At 46.5% G+C, this 22,518-nt stretch overlaps 1 protein-coding gene across 4 annotated transcripts in view; it reads right to left on the bottom strand.

Moving 5' to 3' along the window:
- LOC106589318 (formin-like protein 1) overlaps positions 1-22,518 on the bottom strand; it is a 67,844-nt gene that overhangs the window by 13,302 nt on the left and 32,024 nt on the right. For 2 of the 4 annotated variants that reach the window (XM_014179113.3, XM_014179111.3), the window contains exons 6-14: positions 15,457-15,582; positions 13,682-13,790; positions 13,285-13,361; positions 12,780-12,873; positions 10,913-10,987; positions 10,594-10,704; positions 8,766-8,915; positions 8,484-8,585; positions 8,109-8,361 (exon numbers count right to left, since the gene is read on the bottom strand). In XM_014179113.3, the coding sequence (XP_014034588.2) occupies positions 8,109-8,361; positions 8,484-8,585; positions 8,766-8,915; positions 10,594-10,704; positions 10,913-10,987; positions 12,780-12,873; positions 13,285-13,361; positions 13,682-13,790; positions 15,457-15,582 (1,097 nt within the window). The remainder of the gene's footprint in view (positions 1-8,108; positions 8,362-8,483; positions 8,586-8,765; positions 8,916-10,593; positions 10,705-10,912; positions 10,988-12,779; positions 12,874-13,284; positions 13,362-13,681; positions 13,791-15,456; positions 15,583-22,518) is intronic. The other 2 variants (XM_014179116.3, XM_014179114.3) reach the window with 1 other exon arrangement.

Raw genomic sequence — 22,518 nt, 5'->3', positions numbered from 1 at the left:
TTACCGGCACCTCCCCCATGGGGTATTAAAATGTCCAAAGATCAGCTGATTCTTGCCAATACCCCTCCTTCTCATCTAGGATAGTAAAGCTCATCTGGCCTGCTAGTTGGCATTGCGCATCCTCTGAGGTGGGTATGGAGAAGTGTTGGCGCTGTATGGCCTTGTTCAGGTCCTTAGGATCCAAACACACACTAAGAGAGACATTTTTATTTTGTGTTATGACCAGGGTGTTCGCCCACGCTGAGGGTTTTGTTACTTTGCTGACCACACCCCTCTGCTCTTGAATGTCCAATGTCTCTTTTAGCCTGTCGAGCACAGCATACGGGATTGAACAGGGGGGACTTTTGGATCAATGTAGATGTGGTGCTGGCCTGGAAACTCACCGAGTCCTTTAAACACTGATGCATAGCGCTTGAGTAGCTCTTCCTTGGAGCATGGCGGTAGTGGTGTGGCCTCTCTGCCTAGTAGTGGTGTGTCAGATGCACTCAGGCCTCTCTGCCTCGCAGTGGTGTGTCAGATGCACTCAGGCCTCTCTGCCTCGTAGTGGTGTGTCAGATACCCTCAGGCCTCTCTGCCTCGTAGTGGTGTGTCAGATGCACACAGGCCTCTCTGCCTCGTAGTGGTGTGTCAGATGCACACAGGCCTCTCTGCCTCGTAGTGGTGTGTCAGATACCCTCAGGCCTCTCTGCCTAGTAGTGGTGTGTCAGATGCACACAGGCCACTCTGCCTCGTAGTGGTGTGTCAGATACCCTCAGGCCTCTCTGCCTCGTAGTTGTGTGTCAGATGCACACAGGCCTCTCTGCCTCGTAGTGGTGTGTCAGATGCACTCAGGCCTCTCTGCCTCTTAGTGGTGTGTCAGATGCACTCAGGCCTCTCTGCCTCGTAGTGGTGTGTCAGATACCCTCAGGCCTCTCTGCCTCGTAGTGGTGTGTCAGATGCACTCAGGCCTCTCTGCCTCGTAGTGGTGTGTCAGATGCACTCAGGCCTCTCTGCCTCGTAGTGGTGTGTCAGATACCCTCAGGCCTCTCTGCCTCGTAGTGGTGTGTCAGATACCCTCAGGCCTCTATGCCTCGTAGTGGTATGTCAAATGCACTCCGTCCTCTCTGCCTAGTGGTGGTGTGTGAAATGCACTCAGGCCTCTCTGCCTCGTAGTGGTGTGTCAGATACCCTCAGGCCTCTCTGCCTCGTAGTGGTGTGTCAAATGCACTCCGTTCTCTCTGCCTAGTGGTGGTGTGTGAAATGCACTCAGGCCTCTCTGCCTAGTGGTGGTGTGTCAGATGCATCTGTAACACAGAACTGTAGATGGGCTTGTTTGTGCACTTGCTATGTCATTATGCCCTTTGGTTTAATGCGGGTGCCTCCATACGCTATGAGTACAGTCTAAGCCTCTTTCACTTTGAATTGCTTGGGCAATTTGTCTCCTATTGCGTGTTTCGGAAGCACATTGGCTTTAGCTCATGTGTCTAACTTAAAGTTGACCGCCTGTCTCCCTATACGTAAGTTTGTGTGCCAGCCAGCATCTTTTTTGCATGCTTGTGTCACTGCACCTATGAACAACATGTCTACTTCCTTGACCTCGATTTTAACAGGAGCAACGTCTGTCCCTGATGTACACACTGCTGCTAAGTAATTTCTCTTGCCATATTTTTTACACTCAACGTTAAATGCAGGACACCTCTTTGATTTGTGTGTTTTTCCACATTTGCTACAAGTCTTTGTCTGCTGCTCGTTGGTGAAGTGCGCGGCCTGCCTTTGTTCTGACTGTGCTCGTGATTGCTTAAGATGGCGGCCCTTTTTTTCCATAGCACGCACAAACTGTTCTGTGCTATTGCTAGCTGACAGAGCTTTAGCCTGAGCTGATGTAACTTCTTTTGCACGGCAAACATCTATGGCCTTAGCTAGGGTTCAATCTAAAATGGAGAGTAGCTTCTCTCTTAGTCCACTATCTGTGACACTAAACACAATTTTGTCCCTTAGCATTAGATCGTCAGTGCTGTGAGTTCAGACACTTAGTCTTAATTCGGTTATACACTTGTCAATACCTGCCCGTTCATTGAACTTGTGTGCCCAAAACTGATGTCTCTGGAACACAGTATTCCTGCGTGGAGTAGTTTTCAAACGCTTTCATCACCTGGGCCAGTTTCTTGTTTTCCGGGTCGGCATATGTGATCTCCAGCTTATTGTATATCTCCGGCGCGTCTTCGCCGATGCAGTGTAGCAAAACTGCTATTGTCCTAGCCTCTGGCTTGTCATTTAGACCACTGGCTAAGTAGTACAAGTTCAGTATTTGTTCCCATTTCTGCCAGTTTTCTGCGAGGTTTCCAGTCAACAACAACGGATATGGTGGTGTAATTGACTGCATTGCTGCTAATCTCAAAGTTGATAGCTAACAATATCAAAGTATGTTTTTTCACTCACGTTAGCGTTAGCCTGCTAACTAGACACTCGTTTTAGTAGTCTACTGGTGAAGTCATCATTCTCACTCATGCAGTTCAATCTACTGCCACTTCTGACACCACATCGTGCTCTAGATGGCACGATATAATTACATTGACAATGGCGACTGAAGTACTATAACTTTTACCTTTATAGCTGAAGCATGGTAAGAACTAACTCTGTGCATGCAGGCACACATCAAACTGCAAGACAGCTCATTTACATATCCCCTTGACCTTCAACCTTAAGAGTGATACTGATTGGCTGTTAAACACAAGAGAGGTATGGCCTATCATTGAAAAATAATTATTGAACCTTTATTTAACTAGGCAAGTTAGTTAAGAACAAATTCTTATTTACAATGACTGTCTACCAAAACGCAAAAGGCCTCCTGCGGGGACAGGGACTGGGATTAAAAATACAGAAAAATAGGACAAAACACACATCACGGCAAAGAGAGACACCACAACACTACATTAAGAGAGACCTAAGACAACAACATAGTATGGCAGCAACACATGACAACACAGCATGGCAGCAACACAACATGTCAACAACATGATAGCTAGAACATGGCAGCAGGACAACATGGTAGTAGCACAAAACATGTAACAAACATTACTGGTCACAGACAACAGCACAAAGGCAAGAAGGTAGAGACAACAATACATCATGCAAAGCAGCCACAACTGTCAGTAGGAATGTCCATGATTGAGTCTTTGAATGAAGAGATGTTTGTTGCAGCTCGTTCCAGTCGCTAGCTGCAGCGAACTGAAAAGAGGAGCGACTCAGGGATGTGTGTGCTTTGGGGACCTTTAACAGAATGTGACCGGCAGAACGGGCATTGTATGCGGAGGATAAGGGCTGCAGTAGGTATCTCAGATAGGGGCGAGTGAGGCCTAAGAGGGTTTTAGAAATAGGCATCAACCTGTGGGTCTTGAGACAGGTATACAGAGATGACCAGTTTACAGAGGAGTAATGCAGTAGTAGCTCTAGCTCTAAACCCTCAGAGGTAGTAATCACACCGGTTGGGAAAGGGGCATTCTTCTTACCAAACCACATGACCTTTGTTTTGGAGGTGTTCAGAACAAGGTTAAGGGCAGAGAAAGCTGGTTGGACACCAAGAAAGCTTTGTTGTAGAGCGTTTAATACAAAATCCAGTGAGGGGCCAGCTGAGTATAAGACAGTATCATCTGCATATACATGGATGAAAGAGCTTCCTACTGCCTGAGCTATGTTGTTGATGTACATTGAGAAGAGTGTGGGGCCTAGGATCGAGCCTTGGGGTACTCCCTTGTGACAGGCACACTGCACTTCATACACTGCACTCTTTGAGAGAGGTAGTTAGCAAACCAGGCCAAAGACCCTTCAGAGACACCAATACTCCTTAGCCGACCCACAAGAATGGAATGGTCTACCGTATCAAAAGCTTTGGCCAAGTCAATAAAAATAGCAGAACAACATTGCTTAGAATCAAGGGCAATTGTGACATAATTTAGGACCTTTAAGGTTGCAGTGACACATTCATAACTTGAGCGGAAACCAGAATGGAAACCAGAGAGAATGCTATAGACATCAAGAAAGCCAGTCAGTTGATTATTGACAAGTTTTTCCAACACTTATGACAAACAAGGCAAAATAGAAATTGGCCTATAACAGTTAGGATCAGCTTGATCTCCCCCTTTAAATGAAGGACGCACCGTGGCTGCCTTCCAAGCAATGGGAACCTCCCCAGAGAGGAGAGAGAGGTTAAAAAGGTCAGAGATAGGCTGGGCGATGATAGGGGCTGGAACTTTAAAGCAGAAAGGATCTAAACCATCTGATCCAGATGTTTTTTTGGGGTAAAGTGTAAGGAGCTCCTTTAGCACCTCGGAATCATTGACTGCCTGCAGGGAGAAACTTATTAGAAGGGGCAGGGGAAAAAGAGGGAGGAGCATCGGGGCTAGTGGGATTAGAAGGGGTGGGAGATGAGGAAATGTTGGACGGGCAATGAGGCATGGCTGAGTCAAATAGGAATCCTGACTTAATGAAGTGGTGATTAAAGAGCTTAGACATGTGCTCCTAGTCATTAACAGCCACATCATCAACATTAAGGGACATGGGCAGCTGTGAGGAGAAGGGCTTATTCTCCAGGTCTTTAATCATTTTCCAGAACTTCTTGGGGTTAGACCCACTTAGAGAGAACTGCTCCTTAAAATAACCAACTTTGGCCTTCCGGATAGCCTGAGTGCAGTTATTTCTCATTTGCTTGAATGAGAGCCAGTCAGCCTGAGTATGCGTGTGCTGAGCTTTTCTCCAAATTGAATTCTTGAGGTGGAGTAACTCATCATTAAAGGTGTATAGCTCCATATATTACACAGTCACCAGATCTTAACCAAATGAACACTTATGGGTATTCTGGACCCACGCCTGAGACAGCGTTTTCCACCACCATCAACAAAACACCAAATGACGGAATTTCTCATGGAAGAATGGTGTCACATCCCTCCAATAGAGTTCCAGACACTTGTAGAATCTATGCCAAGGTGCATTGAAGCTGTTCTGGCCAACACCCTATTAAAAAACATTATGTTGGTGTTTCCTTTATTTTGTCAGTTACCTGTATATTCCATACTATGAGGTCGGAATAATACTGTGAAATTGCGAAAAATTATAATAATGCCCTTTTAGAGTAAGAGTTGTTTGAAAAGACCACTGAAATTACAGCCTGTTTTGGTGGGACGGAGTTTTAGCCTACCTGGTGACATAAATTACAATGCCTTCAGAAAGCATTCACACCCCTCTACTTTTTCCACATTTTGTTATGTTACAGCCTGAATTTAAAATGTATTAAATTCAGATATTTTTGGGTCACTGGCCTACACACAACACCCTTTAATGTAGAAGTGGAATTATGTTTTCAGACATTTCTACAAATTAATAAAAAATGAAAAGCTGAAATGTCATGTCAAGAAGTATTCAACTCCTTTGGTGCAATTCAAAAAGCAACCATTGAATATCCCTTTGAGCATGGTGAAGTTATTTATTACACTGTGGATGGTGTATCAATATGCACAGTCATTACAAAGATACAGGCGTCCTTCCTAACTCAGTTGCCGGAGAGGAAGGAAATCTCTCAGAGATTTCAACATGAGGCCAATGGTGTGTGACTTTAAAACAGTTACAGTGTTTAATGGCTGTGATAGTGGAAAAACATGGATCAACAACATTGTAGTGACTCCACAATACTAACCTAATTGGCAGAGTGAAATGAAGGAAGCCTGCACAGAATAAAAATATTCCAAAACATGTATCCTGTTTGCAACAAGGCACTAAAGTAATACTGCAAAAAATGTGGCTAAGAAACTAACTTGTTGTCCTGAATACAAAGTGTTACAGTATGTTTGGGGCAAATCCAATACAACACATTACCGTGTACCACTCTCCATATTTTCAAGCATAGTGGTGGCTGCATAATGTTATGGGTATGTTTGTAATTGTTAAGGACTAGGGAGTTTTGGAAATGGAAGAAATGGAATGGAGCTAAGAACCCCGAGGGCTCTCTATGGTCAGGGCGTGACAGTACCCCCCCCCCCCCCCCAAAGGTGCGGACTTTGACTGCAAAACCTGAAACTACATGGGGAGGGTTAGGGTGGGCAACTAACGTCGGTGGTGGCTCCGGTGCAGGACGTAGTACCCGCTCAGACCGCGGATCCGGCCATGGAGCCGGGCTGAACGCCGTGCCCGGACTGGGCACCGGCGCAGAGGAAGGCTCCGGCCATGGAGCGGGACTGGACGCCGTGCCTGGACTGAGCACCGGCGCAGAGGAAAGCTCCGGCCATGGAGCGGGACTGGACGCCGTGCCTGGACTGAGCACTGGCGCAGAGGAAGGCTCCGGGCCATGGCACCGGCACAGGAAGCTGCAGGCTGTGGACCGTCACTGGAAGCTCCGGGCCGTGGACCGTCGCTGGAGGCTCTGGACCGTGGACCGTCGCTGGAGGCTCCGAACTGTGAACTGTCGCTGGAAGCTCCGGACTGTGAACCGTCGCTGGAGGTTCCGGGCTGTAGACCGTCGCAGGAGACTCTGGACTGTACACACGCACTGGTGGACGAGTGCGAGGAGCCGGCACAGGTGGCACCGGACTGATGACACACTCCTCAGGGCGAGTGCGGGGAGCCGGCACATGACGTACCGGGCTGGGGAGGCGCACTGGAGGTCTGGTACGTGGAGCCGGCACAGGTTGCACCGGGCTGGTGACACACTCTTCAGGGCAAGTGCGGGGAGCCAGTACAGGACGTACCGGACTGGGGAGGCGCACTGGAGGCCTGGTGTGTGGAGCCGGCACAGGTTGCACCGGACTGATGACACGCTCCCCCCCCCCAAAAAAAAATCTTGGGGTTGCCCTTGGGCTGTTTGTGGCCGCGGACCCCGGCATCGTCGCTGTCCTCCTTTACTCCTTGGCGACTCCCGCCAAGGAAGGGTCTCGCATCCACCTAGTATCTCTTCCCATGACCAACTCTCCTTCTCCTCCTGGGCACGCTGCTTGGTCCTGTAATGGTGGGATATTCTGTCACGACCGTCGTATGAATAATTGGACCAAGGCGCAGCGTGAGTAGAATTCCACATTTTAATGATAGTGAAATTTCCAAAACAACAAAGATATAACGATTGTGAAATACGTAGCGCACATAGGCACTCCTACAAAACAAAACAAAACAATATTCCACATCGCAGGTGGGAAAAAGGACAACCTAAGTATGATCCCCAATTAGAGGTAACGATTATCAGCTGCCTCTAATTGGGGACCATACACACACACCAACATAGAAATATAATACCTAGAAACCCCCCTAGTCACGACCTGACCTAAAACACCAAAGAAATCCCTGAGGGCTCTCTATGGTCAGGGCGTGACATCTACAAAGTATTGACTCAGGTGTGTGAATACTTATGTAAATGAGATATTTATGTATTTCAGTTTCAATAAATGTGCAAACATTTTCACTTTGTCATTATGGGGTTTTGTGTGTAGATAAAACAAAAAAAATCCAAACCTCTGCCAATAATAGCTAGTTTTCTGTTTTCCTCTCCCCACTCCACTCCCAGACAGTCCTAGTTAAATTATTGCTTGAGAAATTGCTCTTTTTCTTAATTTTTTTACCATTTTAATTTAAAACAATCACAGTGAGGTACTTAATTGTTACCAAGAAATGGTTTGATATTGAGATAAAAACGGCTGCATTGGACCGTTAAGTCGCCTTGGATCAGATATTCTGCTGAATGACTAAAATGTCAAATGTACATTTTATTCATTTCTCATATTACTGTATTTAAATACAGTTATATATATATATATAATATAAAATGTACTTATTTGCTACATTTGACTGTGAAAAACCTAGCAGTACTACTTATTTCTCTGAGAGTGAGCCGGGTACATAGCATTGATAACATGATCATTTGTCTCTCTGAAAAAAAACAGTGATAGATTTGAACAAATACCTGTCTGTCATTAAACAACCCCATGCCATGACTAGATAGTGAAAAAAAACACACCAATCTCTTTCATAATTTCTTTAAACAATAAAAGCTCATTTACCAACATTTCAGAAAATGGATATCTAGCGTTTTGCAATGAAACTCTTGATTTCTGACATGGTTTCTGAGCCCATGTGTGTGGCTTGTAGCTCACCTGTTTTTGCAGGGATGAAAACAGGAGGGATGACAGGGACCACATGGAGGTCCAGGTGTCCCGAGGACGTGCGCTCCATTCGAATCAGCCCCTGGCACACAAGCCCCTGAACTTTCTCCTCCAGCTCCGCTAAGGCCTGGGCCGAACGATCTCTATCCCTCGCCCGCTCTTTTTCCCTCTCTCGTTCTATCTCTCTCTCTATCTCCCGCTGTTGTAGAATGGTCGCCTGGTCACAGGACTCACGCAGACTCTCCTGTTACACAGACAAACATGTCTGTGTGTTAGCCCTCTGAGTTATAGCCTAGGCATTAGCTCTGGATCTAACGCAAGTCTTCTTTGTGAATGTAATGGACTGTAGTTCGATGATAGGTCTACCTTTAGGAGCTCCACCTCCTTGGTGGTCTGGATGAGTTGTTTCTCCAGCTCAGACACTTTCTCCAACGCCTCCCTCTCACTCTCTTCCAGTCTGCTGCTTATCTATAACGCACACATATGCACACACTTATGTAGTCGTACAGACACATGTAGAAACGCACAGCACATCTACTTACTCTAAACCTTCAACGTGTGTACTAGCAAAGCGTCAAGTTCACCCAGAAGCAACACATCAGAATAAAGGTTACATAGAGGACGTGTGTTCTTTAATGGTATGGTCACCTGTGCATTGTGCTCCTGCAGCTCCTCCATGTGTTCCAACAGGGCGTTCTTGGTCTCTGCATCCTCCAGCAGAGCACCCACATCAAACACGTTGTCTAGGTAGGCCTGGATCTGCACCAGCAGCCGGTCACTCTCCGTGAACTTTAACCTCTGTACATGACAGAGGGACACATACACACATACAGTGCATTCGGAAAGTATTTAGACCCTTTCACTTTTTCAAAATGTTGTCACGTTACAGCCTTGTTCTCAATTTGATTAAATAAAAAACGGAAATATCACATTTACATAAGTATTCAGACCCTTTACTCAGTACTTTGTTGAAGCACCTTTGGCAGCGATTACAGCCTCGAGTCTTGATGCTACAAGCTTGGCACACCTGTATTTGGGGAGTTTCTCCCATTTTTCTCTGCAGATCCTCTCAAGCTCTATCAGGTTGGATGGGGAGCATTGCTGCACAGCTATTTTCAGTTCTCTCCAAAGATGTACGATTGGGTTGAAATCAAGGCTCTGCCTGGGCCATTCAAGAACATTCAGAGACTTGTCCCGAAGCCACTCCTGCATTGTCTTGGCTGTGCGCTTAGGGTCATTGTCCTGTTGGAAGGTGAATCTTTGCCCCAGTCTGAGGTCATGAGCACTCTGGAGCAGGTTTTCATTAAGGATCGCTCTGTACTTTGCTCATCATACCAGATAATCTTGTTTCTCATGGTCTGAGTCCTTTAGGTGCCTTTTGGCAAACTCCAAGTGGGCTGTCATGTGCCTTACTGAGGAGTGGCTTCCATCTGGCCACTCTACCATAAAGGCCTGATTGGTGGAGTGCTGCAGAGATGGTTGTCCTTCTGGAAAGTTCTCCCATCTCCACAGAAGAAATCTGGAGCTCTGTCAGAGTGACCATTGGGTTCTTGGTCACCTCCCTGACGAAGGCCCTTCTCCCCTGATTGCTCAGTTTTGCCAGGCGGGCAGCTCTAGGAAGAGCCTTGGTGGTTACAAACATCTTCCATTTAAGAATGGTGGAGGTCACTGTGTACTTGGGGACCTTCAATGCTGCAGACATTTTTCTGTACACTACCCTAGACCTGTGCCTCGACACAATCCTGTCTTGGAGCTCTACGGACAATTCCTTCGACCTCATGGCTTGGTTTTTGCTCTGACATGCACTGTCAAATGTGGGACCTTACATAGTGAGGTGTGTGCTTTTCCAAATAATTTCCAATCAATTGAATTTACCACAGGTGGACTCTAATCAAGTTGTAGAAACATCTCAAGGATGATCAATTGAAAACGGATGCACCTGAGCTCAATTTAGAGTCTCATAGCAAAGGGTCTGAATGGTCTGAATACTTATGTAAATAAGGTATTTCATATATTTATTTTTTTTATACATATGCAAACATTTCCCAAAAGCTGTTACGGCTTTGTCGTTATGGGGTATTGTGTGTAGATTGATGAGGATTTTTATTTATTTTATCCATTTTAGAATAAGGCTGTAACGTAACAAAATGTGGAAAAAGTGAAGGGGTCTGAATACTTTCCGAATGCACTGTATATATAGACAAACAGAGATACATTACTATTGTTCTATTTAATGATGTGCCCACACATGCATAACTGGTTTACCTTCAAATGAAGTCTCCTATGACAACAAAAACATACTCATTGGAATTATGCGTCCTTAGGTTTTTGGTAATGATAAGGAAAGACAGCTGTAAGGTATTATAAGTCATATTCTTAAAAAAAACTGGGGGTATATGTGGATATTTTCTGAAAATATCTGACCACGGGTCAGGGGTTAGGGGGCAACTTCTCTCTGTGATTCTGTATCACTCACCTCTAGATAGTCATCCAGGCCATGGTGGGTAAACTCATACTGCAGATGGACCCTAAAGTTCATGTTCTCCACTGAGTGGACCACAATGTTGATGAACTGCATGCACGCCACCTGGTGGACATAAACAGTAGGAGATGGCATGGTACACTGTGGCAAAACTATGCTAGCGTAACTTCAATGGTTTACATCAATGAAGTCGAGTTGACATCTACTATAACTTGATTATCAAGTCTGAGCATGATCTCTTCTGTGTACAGATGGAGATGGACATAATGAACACCTAATGAACACGAAGTGCGCACTTTGGAGCCAGACTCACCATAAAGTCAATGTTGCTTTCTTCATTGCAGAAATACTCCATGAGCTTCTCAAAGCGGCTCTTCTCTCCACATACCTTATGAACGACATAGATGGAAGGCGAAAAGGTTTTCGATTGGGCACATAATTCTGCACTGCAACACCACAAATATGCACGGGGGGGGGGGGGGGGGGGGGCAGGGTATCCTTAAATACAGCCATCTGTACCCCATGCAGTCTATCTTTCACTTGGTATGCCTCTCCTCTCTCTCTCTCTCACTCTCTCTCTCTACCCCTAGGCTATCGCAAATGACTTCAATAATAGACGTAAACTGACTTTAATAATGGAAGATAAAACATCAGCATTGCTCATACATACAAAAGTGGGTTCAGAACACTCTGCACTCTAGGAGTAAGTAGTGTGTTTGAAACGGAAATATATCAGTTGGACAACTCTATTGTGTGATGTCCATTATCGGCACCCTCTAAACATGTGTGATATGTCTTTAAGGACTAACGCCGCCTCCCCCCTACCCGCTCATGTCCACTAAATAATGCAGGCCTGCACTTCAACCTGCCAGCCTGTACCCCAACAATGCCCACGCTCTGCCACTGTGGGCAACAGGAGCCAGCCTGGCACGCCGCATTCCCGCCTCCGCTACTTCACTCCTCTACAATGTGCTATCTGTCATCTCTCGCTCTCTCCCTCCATTAGTCTCTCACCCACACAGTCTCGCTGCGCTGTACCAAAACAAGGACCACTCACTGTGCCACTTTTGATGCCAGCTCTGTAACTGATACTAGGATACTACTCTAAGGTATTGCTTAAACAATGTGTGCGATTGGATATGAGAAGGCGAGAGCTCTGGATACCGCAATTATTGATGACTTTTATCGAGCTGATTTGAAAGAGGGTAGAAAAACTCAATCCCTCTTTAAATATTTCACAACTTTGTGTGCATTGTTTACCCGATGCCTATCTCTGAGTGTCATATTATAGGTCTTGAAAAATACGGACTGTAAGTAACCAACACTGATATATCATGTGTTCTGATACTTCCTCAAGCCACCAGACATACGTCATAGGAAACGAGTGAATGTGAGACCTTTTGATAGAGAGTTGTCTGCTCTGGTCAATGTCCATGTAATTATCCGCTCTAGGGAGAGGTTTCACATAACTACTTGACTAGGATCAGCTTCACTCACCCCATTCCCACTTATGCAAACCAGGACTTCAAAGACAAAACTGACCACAGATCAGTGCTTAGGGGCAACTATCCCTAGGTTGCAGTGGGGCCTCAAGTACGAAGATCTAGCTTCCCAGACCTTGCCCATTGCTAATAATACCCAGGTCTACATCACAATGTCTGGGTAACCCTATTCATGGAGGTATTTTTCTGTTGGCAACAGTTGCTCCCTTGACAGACAGTGATGAAAGGTCCACAGAAAGGTTCAACTGTCACGTTGCCAACAAATGTTACGAATGTTTGTGCTCCCACACCCTCCCGCCCCTTCCTTACTTTGTGTCTGCTTATAGGGGACAACTGCCCCGACAGCTGCCATGGGGGTCGATGTGTGAAGGGGGTGGTGGGGTTTCAAACTGAGACAGGATGTCTTTAGGTGGGGGTTGAGAGGTTGACATGGAGTGAGCCGTGTTCACACTAGTGTGAGTCAAGGAAAGCATGCAGACGACTGATGGCCACATCCTAATTTTTGGAGAGATCTCTGCATGTAACTAATGTAAGCTTCGCGTAAATTGTGCACTGACGTCAATGGGAGATTTGGGAAACTGGGAGCCTCTATGACATGTCATATGATATTGAGAGAAGGGTGTAGGGCTTGACAGGACTTGTTGGCGAAGAGACTGTCGTCTTGGATACCCCTCTAACCTCTTTGAAGTTGTCGAAGGCGGAGAGGATGATGTCATGACCCCCCCTCACTAGACACACGGCAGCCAGCAGCTCCAGCACCAGGGCCTTGGTCCTGATGGGTAAAAGTGTACATTATAATACCCTCATACACACACAAACACGCACACACGCACACACACACACACGTTTGTTTTACTATCCTTGTGGGGCCCAAACAATTGGTTCCCATTCAAAATCCTATTTTCCATAACCCTAACCCTTAACCCCAAACCCTAACCCTAACCTTATTGTAACCCTGACACTAAACCTAACCCCTAAGTCTAACATAACCTTTTTCCTTCTGTGGACTGGCGAAATGTCCCCACCTCTGGTCCCCACAAAGATAGTAAAATGAAAAACACACGCACGCACGCACACACATACACACACACTCAACAACAATGTTATTTTACACAACAGACAGACATACAGACTCAACACACACACACACACACACACACACACTAATAATACTGGTCCTCACCTGGGATTCCTGTTGTTGAGGCTGAGCGTGATCTCGTTTACACAGCATGGGTGGGTCATCACCAGGTTAAACCCAGACTAAACACACATACACACAGTTGTCAGTCATCACCATTGTCAGTCATATGACAAATACTGCAGTGTAGACTTGACTCCTACTGACACAAAGCCTGTCAACTGTCACTTTTGTCAATGGACACTGTCTTCCAGCACAGGAGAGAGGCACCAAGTTAAGGTGTGAAAAACCACAAACCGTGAGGCTAAATTAAACGTTATTCCAAGCTAACTCTATTGAGTCACTCTGTTTTAACAGTCGACATAAAGGTGAATAGGCCTACCGGACAAAATATTATAGGTTGAGTTAAGGTTAAATGAGGTTTCCATGGGGCGGTATGTACCTGGTAGTTCATGATGGCACGTAGACACATGATGCAGAGGTGAACGTCGTCTTTCTGACTGACAAGGCGTGACTTCCTCAGCGCTTTCCTGTTGTGGAGAGAGTTGAATCTGCCAGGTGAGAAACGTAGCTGTTATTAACATGTTATTACTAATGCATAGCGCTATGCATTGTGCAAATGTGGGGTTGTTACATAACACCAAAGCCGCAGTAACCCATTTTCCTTCAAAGCCCTTGCGGTATGTTTAAATAACTACACAATGTAAACTCTGGGTGTTTCTAATGTCTACATACTTCAAAATTGTTCATAGATAAGAGTTACTCCCTCGCCTACATTTTCAGCGCTAGAGTCATTCTTGTTAATGATGAACTAAGAAATGTGCCTTTATTCACATTCTCAACACCACAACGAGAGGCAGAATGGCGGTGTGCATGTTAATAGTCCCTTCAAAATGACAGCCGAGTTAGTAAGAGCGAGAGAGGGCTAGAGAAATGTTAGAGAAAGAGACAATCCAGCATGAGAGAGAGGAGGCGATGAATGAGACATGGTTCTTACACACCCCTCTTGGAAGCATCAATGACAGGCAGCGCCCCAAAATGGACATCAAGATGTCTGTCGATGGGTGGAATGTCTGATGGTTTGGCCCTAGTCAGATATTGCTCACATGTACACAATGTTTACATTTAGACAGACTACATTGTTGAGAGGGAGGCATGCTGCATCCAACATTTACCCAACAAAACAGTTAGTGTGACAGGAACGTGGCTCCTCCAGATGAAAAGGATTATAGAGGTGTGTGTGTGTGAGTGTGTCCGTCCGTCCGCCTGTCTGTTGACATGAGTATGTGTGTGTGTGACAGCTTGGGACAGATTGGGACGGCTTGACGCCACAGGTTAATCTACAGTATGTGCTCACTGTGTCTCCGCTGTACCAGTTGCGCCAAGGTTCTCATAATGTTAATGACCAATCAAAAACGTTCTAAGACATTTTGAGAACATTTTCAACAGACAAAACTGAGATCACACTGTTCCAGGAATTCGAAGCACGGTGCAAAGGATTTATGTTACGTAAGAAGAAACATTGTCCAAGGTTTGCTTATGGCATAAGCTTTGTTCCATGGCAAGGAATGTTACACTGACCACGTTTACATGCACACCAATATCGCGTTATTATTCGGGATACTCAAGTATTCTGTTTTTGAGTTGACACAACATCATATCCCGTTTACAATAACCCGAAAAAGCTTGTATGCCGGTTATGAGAAACCCGGATAAGATGCCTGGGATATGCTGAGCTAAAATGGGATTAACATTTTATCCCGTTAACCTGTTGTTTTTGCGGTCTGCGCAAGGTCAGTTTCGCATACCGTGGGTCTTGTGTGATGATATCTGATTGTCAAAAAATCACTTCAAAAAGTAGGCTACCTGCAAAATTCAATCCACCATAATAATTCCATAATAATTTTGCTTACTTTAATTAATATACTATCATTTAAATTAAGTTTCTGCTTCTAATTTCCGACATTTGGTAGGCCTTATTAGAATTTCGACATTTGTTAGGCCATTTGTTTTTCAACTCTAGTTTTATGGCAGGGGAAATGGTGTGTGTGTGTATGTCACAATGTGTGTGGAGAGGAGTGGGAGTCATTGTTCTTTCCTCACAATTAATGCCCATGAATCTAGGATGCAAGAACTACAAGTGTAGTCCAACCTCAGTCCCATCTGACAGACAGAAGCTCATGTCCATTCTTCTCACCAATTCCTGGTAACACTCACCTCACAGTAAGGGCACGAGCAGCTTTAGAACCACCATGGGTTGGAGAGTTACTGGCACTCCTCGTCAAGTCCTCCATCGATTTTTCTGGTGTGGAAGTCCCATTGTCCAAACTTTCCATGTCATAGCTGAGAGTCCAAAGTAGCAGGAATTTGGACATGAATGGGAGAGTTGACCCAATATTATCAATGTGGAATATTAAAGTTATGTTAAATGTTAAATCTAAAGCTCTCAGATATGTTTCATTACTAAAGTGTCCCAAAAAGAAGAAGGAAAGACCCAGAACTACCATAAAGACCTACGTCATGTTGAAGCCTAAAAATCAAAACATTTTCCTCTCAGATTGTCCCATTCACATACAAGTGCCTTCAGAAAGTATTCATAGCCCTTGACTTATTCCAGATTTTGTTGTGTTACAGCCTGAATTCAAAATTTATTAAATATATATTTTTGTCTCTCCCATCTACACACAATACCCCATAATGACAAAGTGATTTTTTTTGTTGACATGTTTGCACATTTATTGGAAATAAAATACAGCAATATCTCATTTACATAAGTATTCAAACCCCTTTTCTATGGCACTCCAAATTGGGCTCAGGTGCATCCAATTTCCTTTGATCCTCCTTGATATGTCACTACAATTTCATTGGAGTCCACATGTGGCTCATTTAATTGTTTGGACATGTTTTAGAAAGAAACACACTTGTCTATATAAGGTCCCACAGTTGACAGTGCATGTCAGAGCAGAAACTATAACATGAAGTCCAAGGAACTGTCTGTAAATCTCAGAGATTATGATGAGTCATATATCTGGGGATGGGTATGAATGTCACATTCTGATCTGTTTCACCTGTCTTTGTGATTGTCTCCACCCACCTCCAGGTGTCACCTGTTTTCCTCATTAGTCCCTGGGTACTTATTCCTGTGTTCCCTGCTTGTCTGTTGCCAGCTCGTCTTTTTTTGTCAAGTCAACCAGCATGTTTTTCCCGTTTGTCACGGTTGTTGTCGGTGAATGAGGACCAAAACGCAGCAGGTACGTGAATGCTCATCTTGATTTTTAATTACTCTCAAAAATGAACATACAAAATAACAAAACACGAAAAACGAACACTCGACAAATAAACAGTCTGGTAAGGCACAAGGCTATACACAGAATAATCACCCACAAATCACACACACAGACACACCCTAATATATGGGACTCTCAATCAAAGGCAGATAGACAACACCTGCCTTCAACTGAGAGTCCCAACCCCAATTAACCAAACATAGACATACACTCACTAGACTCCACATAGAACTACCTAGACATAAACCAAAACCCGAAAATACTAAATCAAACACCCTTTACACAAACACACCACCCCGAACCACATAAAACAAATACCCCCTGCCACGCCCTGACCAAACTACAAAACAATTAACCTTATATACTGGCCAGGACGTGACAGTACCCCCCCCCCCCCTTAAAGGTGCTACCCCAGAAGCACCTTACCAAAAAATAACCCCAAGCAACACCAACAAAAAGTCCCCTTTTCTAAAGGGAGGGAAGGGAGGGTGGCTGCCGTCAACGACGGCACTGTGCTACACCCCCCCTCCCCAACCCACCTATTTCTGGAGGTGGCTCTGGTTCCGGCCGTTCCAGGCTGTCGGGCCACTCTGGCATCGCCGAGGGGCAGTCGGGCCAGTCTGGCATCGCCGGGGGGCAGTCGGGGCAGTCTGGCAATTCGGGACAGTCTGGGCAGTCTGGCAATTCGGGAGAGTCTGGGCAGTCTGGCAATTCGGGACAGTCTGGGCAGTCTGGCAATTCGGGAGAGTCTGGGCAGTCTGGCAATTCGGGACAGTCTGGGCAGTCTGGCAATTCGGGACAGTCTGGGCAGTCTGGCCACTCGGGCCACTCCGGCAGTTCAGGGCAGTCTGGCCACTCCGGCAGTTCAGGGCAGTCTGGCCACTCCGGCAGTTCAGGGCAGTCTGGCCACTCCGGCAGTTCAGGGCAGTCTGGCCACTCCGGCAGTTCAGGGCAGTCTGGCCACTCCGGCAGTTCAGGGCAGTCTGGCCACTCCGGCAGTTCAGGGCAGTCTGGCCACTCCGGCAGTTCAGCGCAGTCTGGCCACTCCGGCAGTTCAGCGCAGTCTGGCCACTCCGGCAGTTCAGCGCAGTCTGGCCACTCCGGCAGTTCAGCGCAGTCTGGCCACTCCGGCAGTTCAGCGCAGTCTGACCTCTCTGGCGACTGTTGACTGGCGGGCAGCTCTGACGACTGTTGACTGGCGGGCAGCTCTGACGACTGTTGACTGGCGGGCAGCTCTGACGACTGTTGACTGGCGGGCAGCTCTGACGACTGTTGACTGGCGGGCAGCTCTGACGACTGTTGACTGGCGGGCAGCTCTGACGACTGTTGACTGGCGGGCAGCTCTGACGACTGTTGACTGGCGGGCAGCTCTGACGACTGTTGACTGGCGGGCAGCTCTGGTGACTGTTGACTGGCGGGCAGCTCTGGTGACGACTGTTGACTGGCGGGCAGCTCTGGTGACGACTGTTGACTGGCGGGCAGCTCTGGTGACGACTGTTGACTGGCGGGCAGCTCTGGTGACGACTGTTGACTGGCGGGCAGCTCTGGTGACGACTGTTGACTGGCGGGCAGCTCTGGTGACGACTGTTGACTGGCGGGCAGCTCTGGTGACGACTGTTGACTGGCGTGGCTGGGTTGACGCACTTGTAGCCTGGTGCGTGGTGCTGGTACTGGGCTTACCAGATTATGTACACGCACCTCCAGGCTAGTGCGGGGAGCGGGAACAGGACGAGTCGGACTGGGTTGACGCTCTTCCGGGTCCGCACGAGAGACAGGAGCTGGAAACCCAGGGCTATGGAGGCGCACAGCCGGTCTAGATCTTACCTCCTGCACAACCCGCCTTGGCTGGATGGAACTAGTAGCCCTGTACGAGCGGGGTGCTCGTACAGGGCAGACTGGGCTGTGCAGGGGCCTGATGGTAGCCGTGCGTAGAGCGGGAGTTGGGTAGCCTGGTCCTCGGAGGCGTACCGGCGACCAGATGCGCTGCGCAGGCATCCTCCTACCAGGCTGGATGCCCGCTCTAGCACGCCACCTGCGAGGGGCTGGAATAACGCGCACTGGACTGTGCGTGCGTATGGGTGAGAGTGCGCTCCTCAGCGAAACATAGCGCTCTCCACCCCATACGCTCCTCCATATAACCACGGGTAGCTGGCTTCCGGCTCTTCTTACGCCTAGCCAAACTACCCGTGTGCCCCCCAAAAAAAAATTCTTGGGGGTGCCTCTCGTGCTTCTCCTTCAGCGCGTACTTGGCCTCGTACCACTGCCTCTCTGCCTTGGCTGCCTCAATTTCCCACTGCGGGCGTCGATAATCCCCAGCCTGGTGCCAAGGTCCGGCCCCGTCCAGAACTTCCTCCCAGGTCCATTTCTCCCGCCAGTCCAACTCGAATTCCCTCTGCTCCTTCTTCTGCTGCTTGGTCCTTGAGTGGTGGGTGATTCTGTCACGGTTGTTGTCGGTGAATGAGGACCAAAACGCAGCAGGTACGTGAATGCTCATCTTGATTTTTAATTACTCTCAAAAATGAACATACAAAATAACAAAACACGAAAAACGAACACTCGACAAATAAACAGTCTGGTAAGGCACAAGGCTATACACAGAATAATCACCCACAAATCACACACACAAACACACCCTAATATATGGGACTCTCAATCAAAGGCAGATAGACAACACCTGCCTTCAACTGAGAGTCCCAACCCCAATTAACCAAACATAGACATACACTCACTAGACTCCACATAGAACTACCTAGACATAAACCAAAACCCGAAAATACTAAATCAAACACCCTTTACACAAACACACCACCCCGAACCACATAAAACAAATACCCCCTGCCACGCCCTGACCAAACTACAAAACAATTAACCTTATATACTGGCCAGGACGTGACACCGTTCTCCTGCTGTTTCCTTCGCTCTGTTTTTGCTAGTCCTCCCGGTTGTGACCCTTGCCTGTCTGGACTCTGAACCCGCCTGCCTGACCATTCTGCCTGCCCTGACCTCGAGCCTGCCTGCCACTGTGTACCTCCTGGACTCTGACCTGGTTTTGATCTTTTGCCTGTCCACGACCATTCTCTTGCCTACCCTTTTGGATTATAATAAATATCAGAGACTCAAACCATCTACCTCCCGTGTCTGCATCTGGGTCTCGCCTTGTGCCCTTATAATGAATCAATTTCTGGAGTGTTGAAAGTTTCCAAGAGCAACGTGGTCTCCATCATTGGTACGTATATTGAAAAAATATGGAACTACCCTGACTCTGCCTAGAGCTGGCCATCTCACCAAACTCAGCAACCGGACAAGAAGGACCTTGCTGAGGGTGACAAAGCACCCAATGACCACTCTGACAGAACTACAGAGTTCCTTGGCTGAGATGGGAGAACCTGGCAGAAGGACAACAGTCTCTACAGCACTTCACCAATCTAGGCACTTCAACACCCTTCTAACACCATCCATTTTGTGAAGCATGGTGGTGGCAGCATCATGCTATGGTGATGCTTTTTAGTGGCAGGGACTGGGAGACTGATAAGGATAAAGAGAACAATGAATGGAGCCAAATACAGCCAAATCCTTGATGAGAACCTGCATCAGAGTGCTAACAACCTTAGACTGGAGCAAAGATGTATGTTCCAATAGGACAATGACCCCAAGCATACAACCTAAGCAATGCTGGAATGGCTTCAGAACAAGAATGTGAAAGTCCTTGAGTGGCCCAGGCAAAGCCCAGACTTGAATCCCATTGGAAATCTGTAGAAAGACTTGAAGATTGCTGTTCACCCCAGCTCCCCATCTATCTGTCACGTCCTGACCATAGTAAGTTGTTATTTTCTATGGTAGAGTAGGTCAGGGCATGACAGGGGGTGTTTGTCTGTTTTTCTATTTCTATGTTTAAGTTCTAGTTTTTCTATTTTCTATGTTGGGATAGTTTGGGTTGATCTCTAATTGGTGGCAGCTGATCCTCGTTGCCTCTGATTAGAGATCATATTTAAGTAGGGGTTTTTCTTCCTGGGTTTTGTGGGTAGTTGTTCTGTTTAGTGTATGTTCACCTGACGGAACTGTTGTCAGTCGTTTTGTTCTAGTGTCTTCATAATAAAAGTGAATATGAGCACTATACACGCTGCGCCTTGGTCCCCTTTATACGACCCACGTTACACTATCTTAACAGAGCTTGAGGAAATCTGCAAGGAAGTATGGTGAGAATTTGTCGGTGATTGGAAAATCCGCCTTAACCATCCGTTCTACTGGCGAATGTGCAATCACTGTAGAATAAACTGGATGAGCTCTGTTTGAGACTATCCTACAAACGGGACATTAAAAACTGTATTATATTATGTTTCACCGAGTCGTGGCTGAACGAGGACATGGATAATATACAGTTGGCTGGGTTTTCCGTGCATTGGCATGACAGAACAGCAACCTCCGGTAAGATGAGGGGTGGTGGTCTGTGTCTATTTGTCAATAATAGCTGGGGCATAATCTCTAACATTAAGGAAGTCTCGAGGTTTTGCTCGTCTGAGGTAGAGTACCTCATGATAAGCTTTAGATCACACTATTTACCAAGAGTTTTTATCTATATTTTTGTAGCTGTCTATTTACCACCACAAACCGATGTAGGCACTAAGACCGCACTCAACGAGCTGTATAAGGCCATAAGCAAACAAGCGAATGATCACCCAGAAGCGGCGCTTCTAGTGGCCCGGGACTTTAATGCAGGAAAACTTAAATCCATAGAGAAAAAACAACTCTAGAACACCTTTACTCCACACACAGAGATGCGTACAAAGCTCTCCCTCGCCCTCCGCTTGGCAAATATAACCATAATTCTATTCTCCTGATTCCTGCTTACAAGCAAAAACTCAAGCAGGAAGTACCAGTGACTCGCTCAATATGGAAGTAGTCAGATGACGCAGATGCTAAGCCACAGGACTGTTTTGATTGTACAGCCAGGAATATGTTCCGGGATTCATTGGATGGCATTAAGGAGTCACTGGCTTCAACAATAAGTGCATCGGCGATGTCGCCCCCACAGTCACCCAACCAGAAGCTATGGATTACAGGTAACATCCACACTGAGATAAAGCTGCCGGTTTCAAGGAGTGGGACACTAATCCGAAGGCTTATAAGAAATCCCGCTATATCCTTCGACGAACCATCAAACAGGCAAAGTATCAATACCAGTCTAAGACTGAATCCTACTACACCAGCTCTGACTCTAATCAGATGTGGCAGGTATTGCAAACTATTACGAATTACAAAGGGTAACCCAGCCGTGAGCTGCCCAGTGATGCAAGCCTACCAAATGAGCTTAATGACGTCTATGCTCACTCCGAGGCAATGAGAGCACCAGTTGTACTGGATGACTGTGTGATCACGATCTCCGTAGCCGATGTGAGTAATACCTTTAAACAGGTCAATATTCACAAGGCCGCAGGGCCAGATGGATTACTAGAATGTGTACTCAGAACATGCACTCACCATCTTTCAAAGGTCTTCATTGACATTTTCAACCTCTTCCTGACCGAGTCTGTTTCAAGCAGACCACCATAGTCCCTGTGCCCAAGAATGCCAAGGTAACTTGCCTAAATGACTACCGCCCCGTAGCACTCACATCAATAGCCATGAAGTGCTTTGAAAGGCTGGTCATGGCTCACATCAACACCATCATCCCAGAAACCCTAGACGCCTTATTATTTGCATACCACCCCAACAGATCCACAGAAGACGCAATCTCTATTGCACTCCACACTGCCCTTTCCTACCTGGACAAAAGGAACACCTATGTGAAAACGCTGTTTGTTGACTACAGATCAGAGTTCAACACCTTAGTGCCATCAAAGCTCAACACTAAGCTAAGGACAATGGGACTAAACACCTCCCTCTGCAACTGGATCCTGTAATTCCTGATGGGCCGTCACCAGGTGGTAATGGTAGGCAACAACACATCTGACATGCTGATCCTCAACAAAGGGTCCACTCAGGGGTGCGTGCT

The sequence above is a fragment of the Salmo salar genome, chromosome 28 (genome assembly GCF_965601325.2).
Source record: "Salmo salar chromosome 28, fSalSal1, whole genome shotgun sequence".
NCBI lineage: Eukaryota > Metazoa > Chordata > Actinopteri > Salmoniformes > Salmonidae > Salmo > Salmo salar.
The sequence above is the reverse complement of the archived record's forward strand: the minus strand, read 5'-3'. Positions and strand labels throughout refer to the sequence as shown.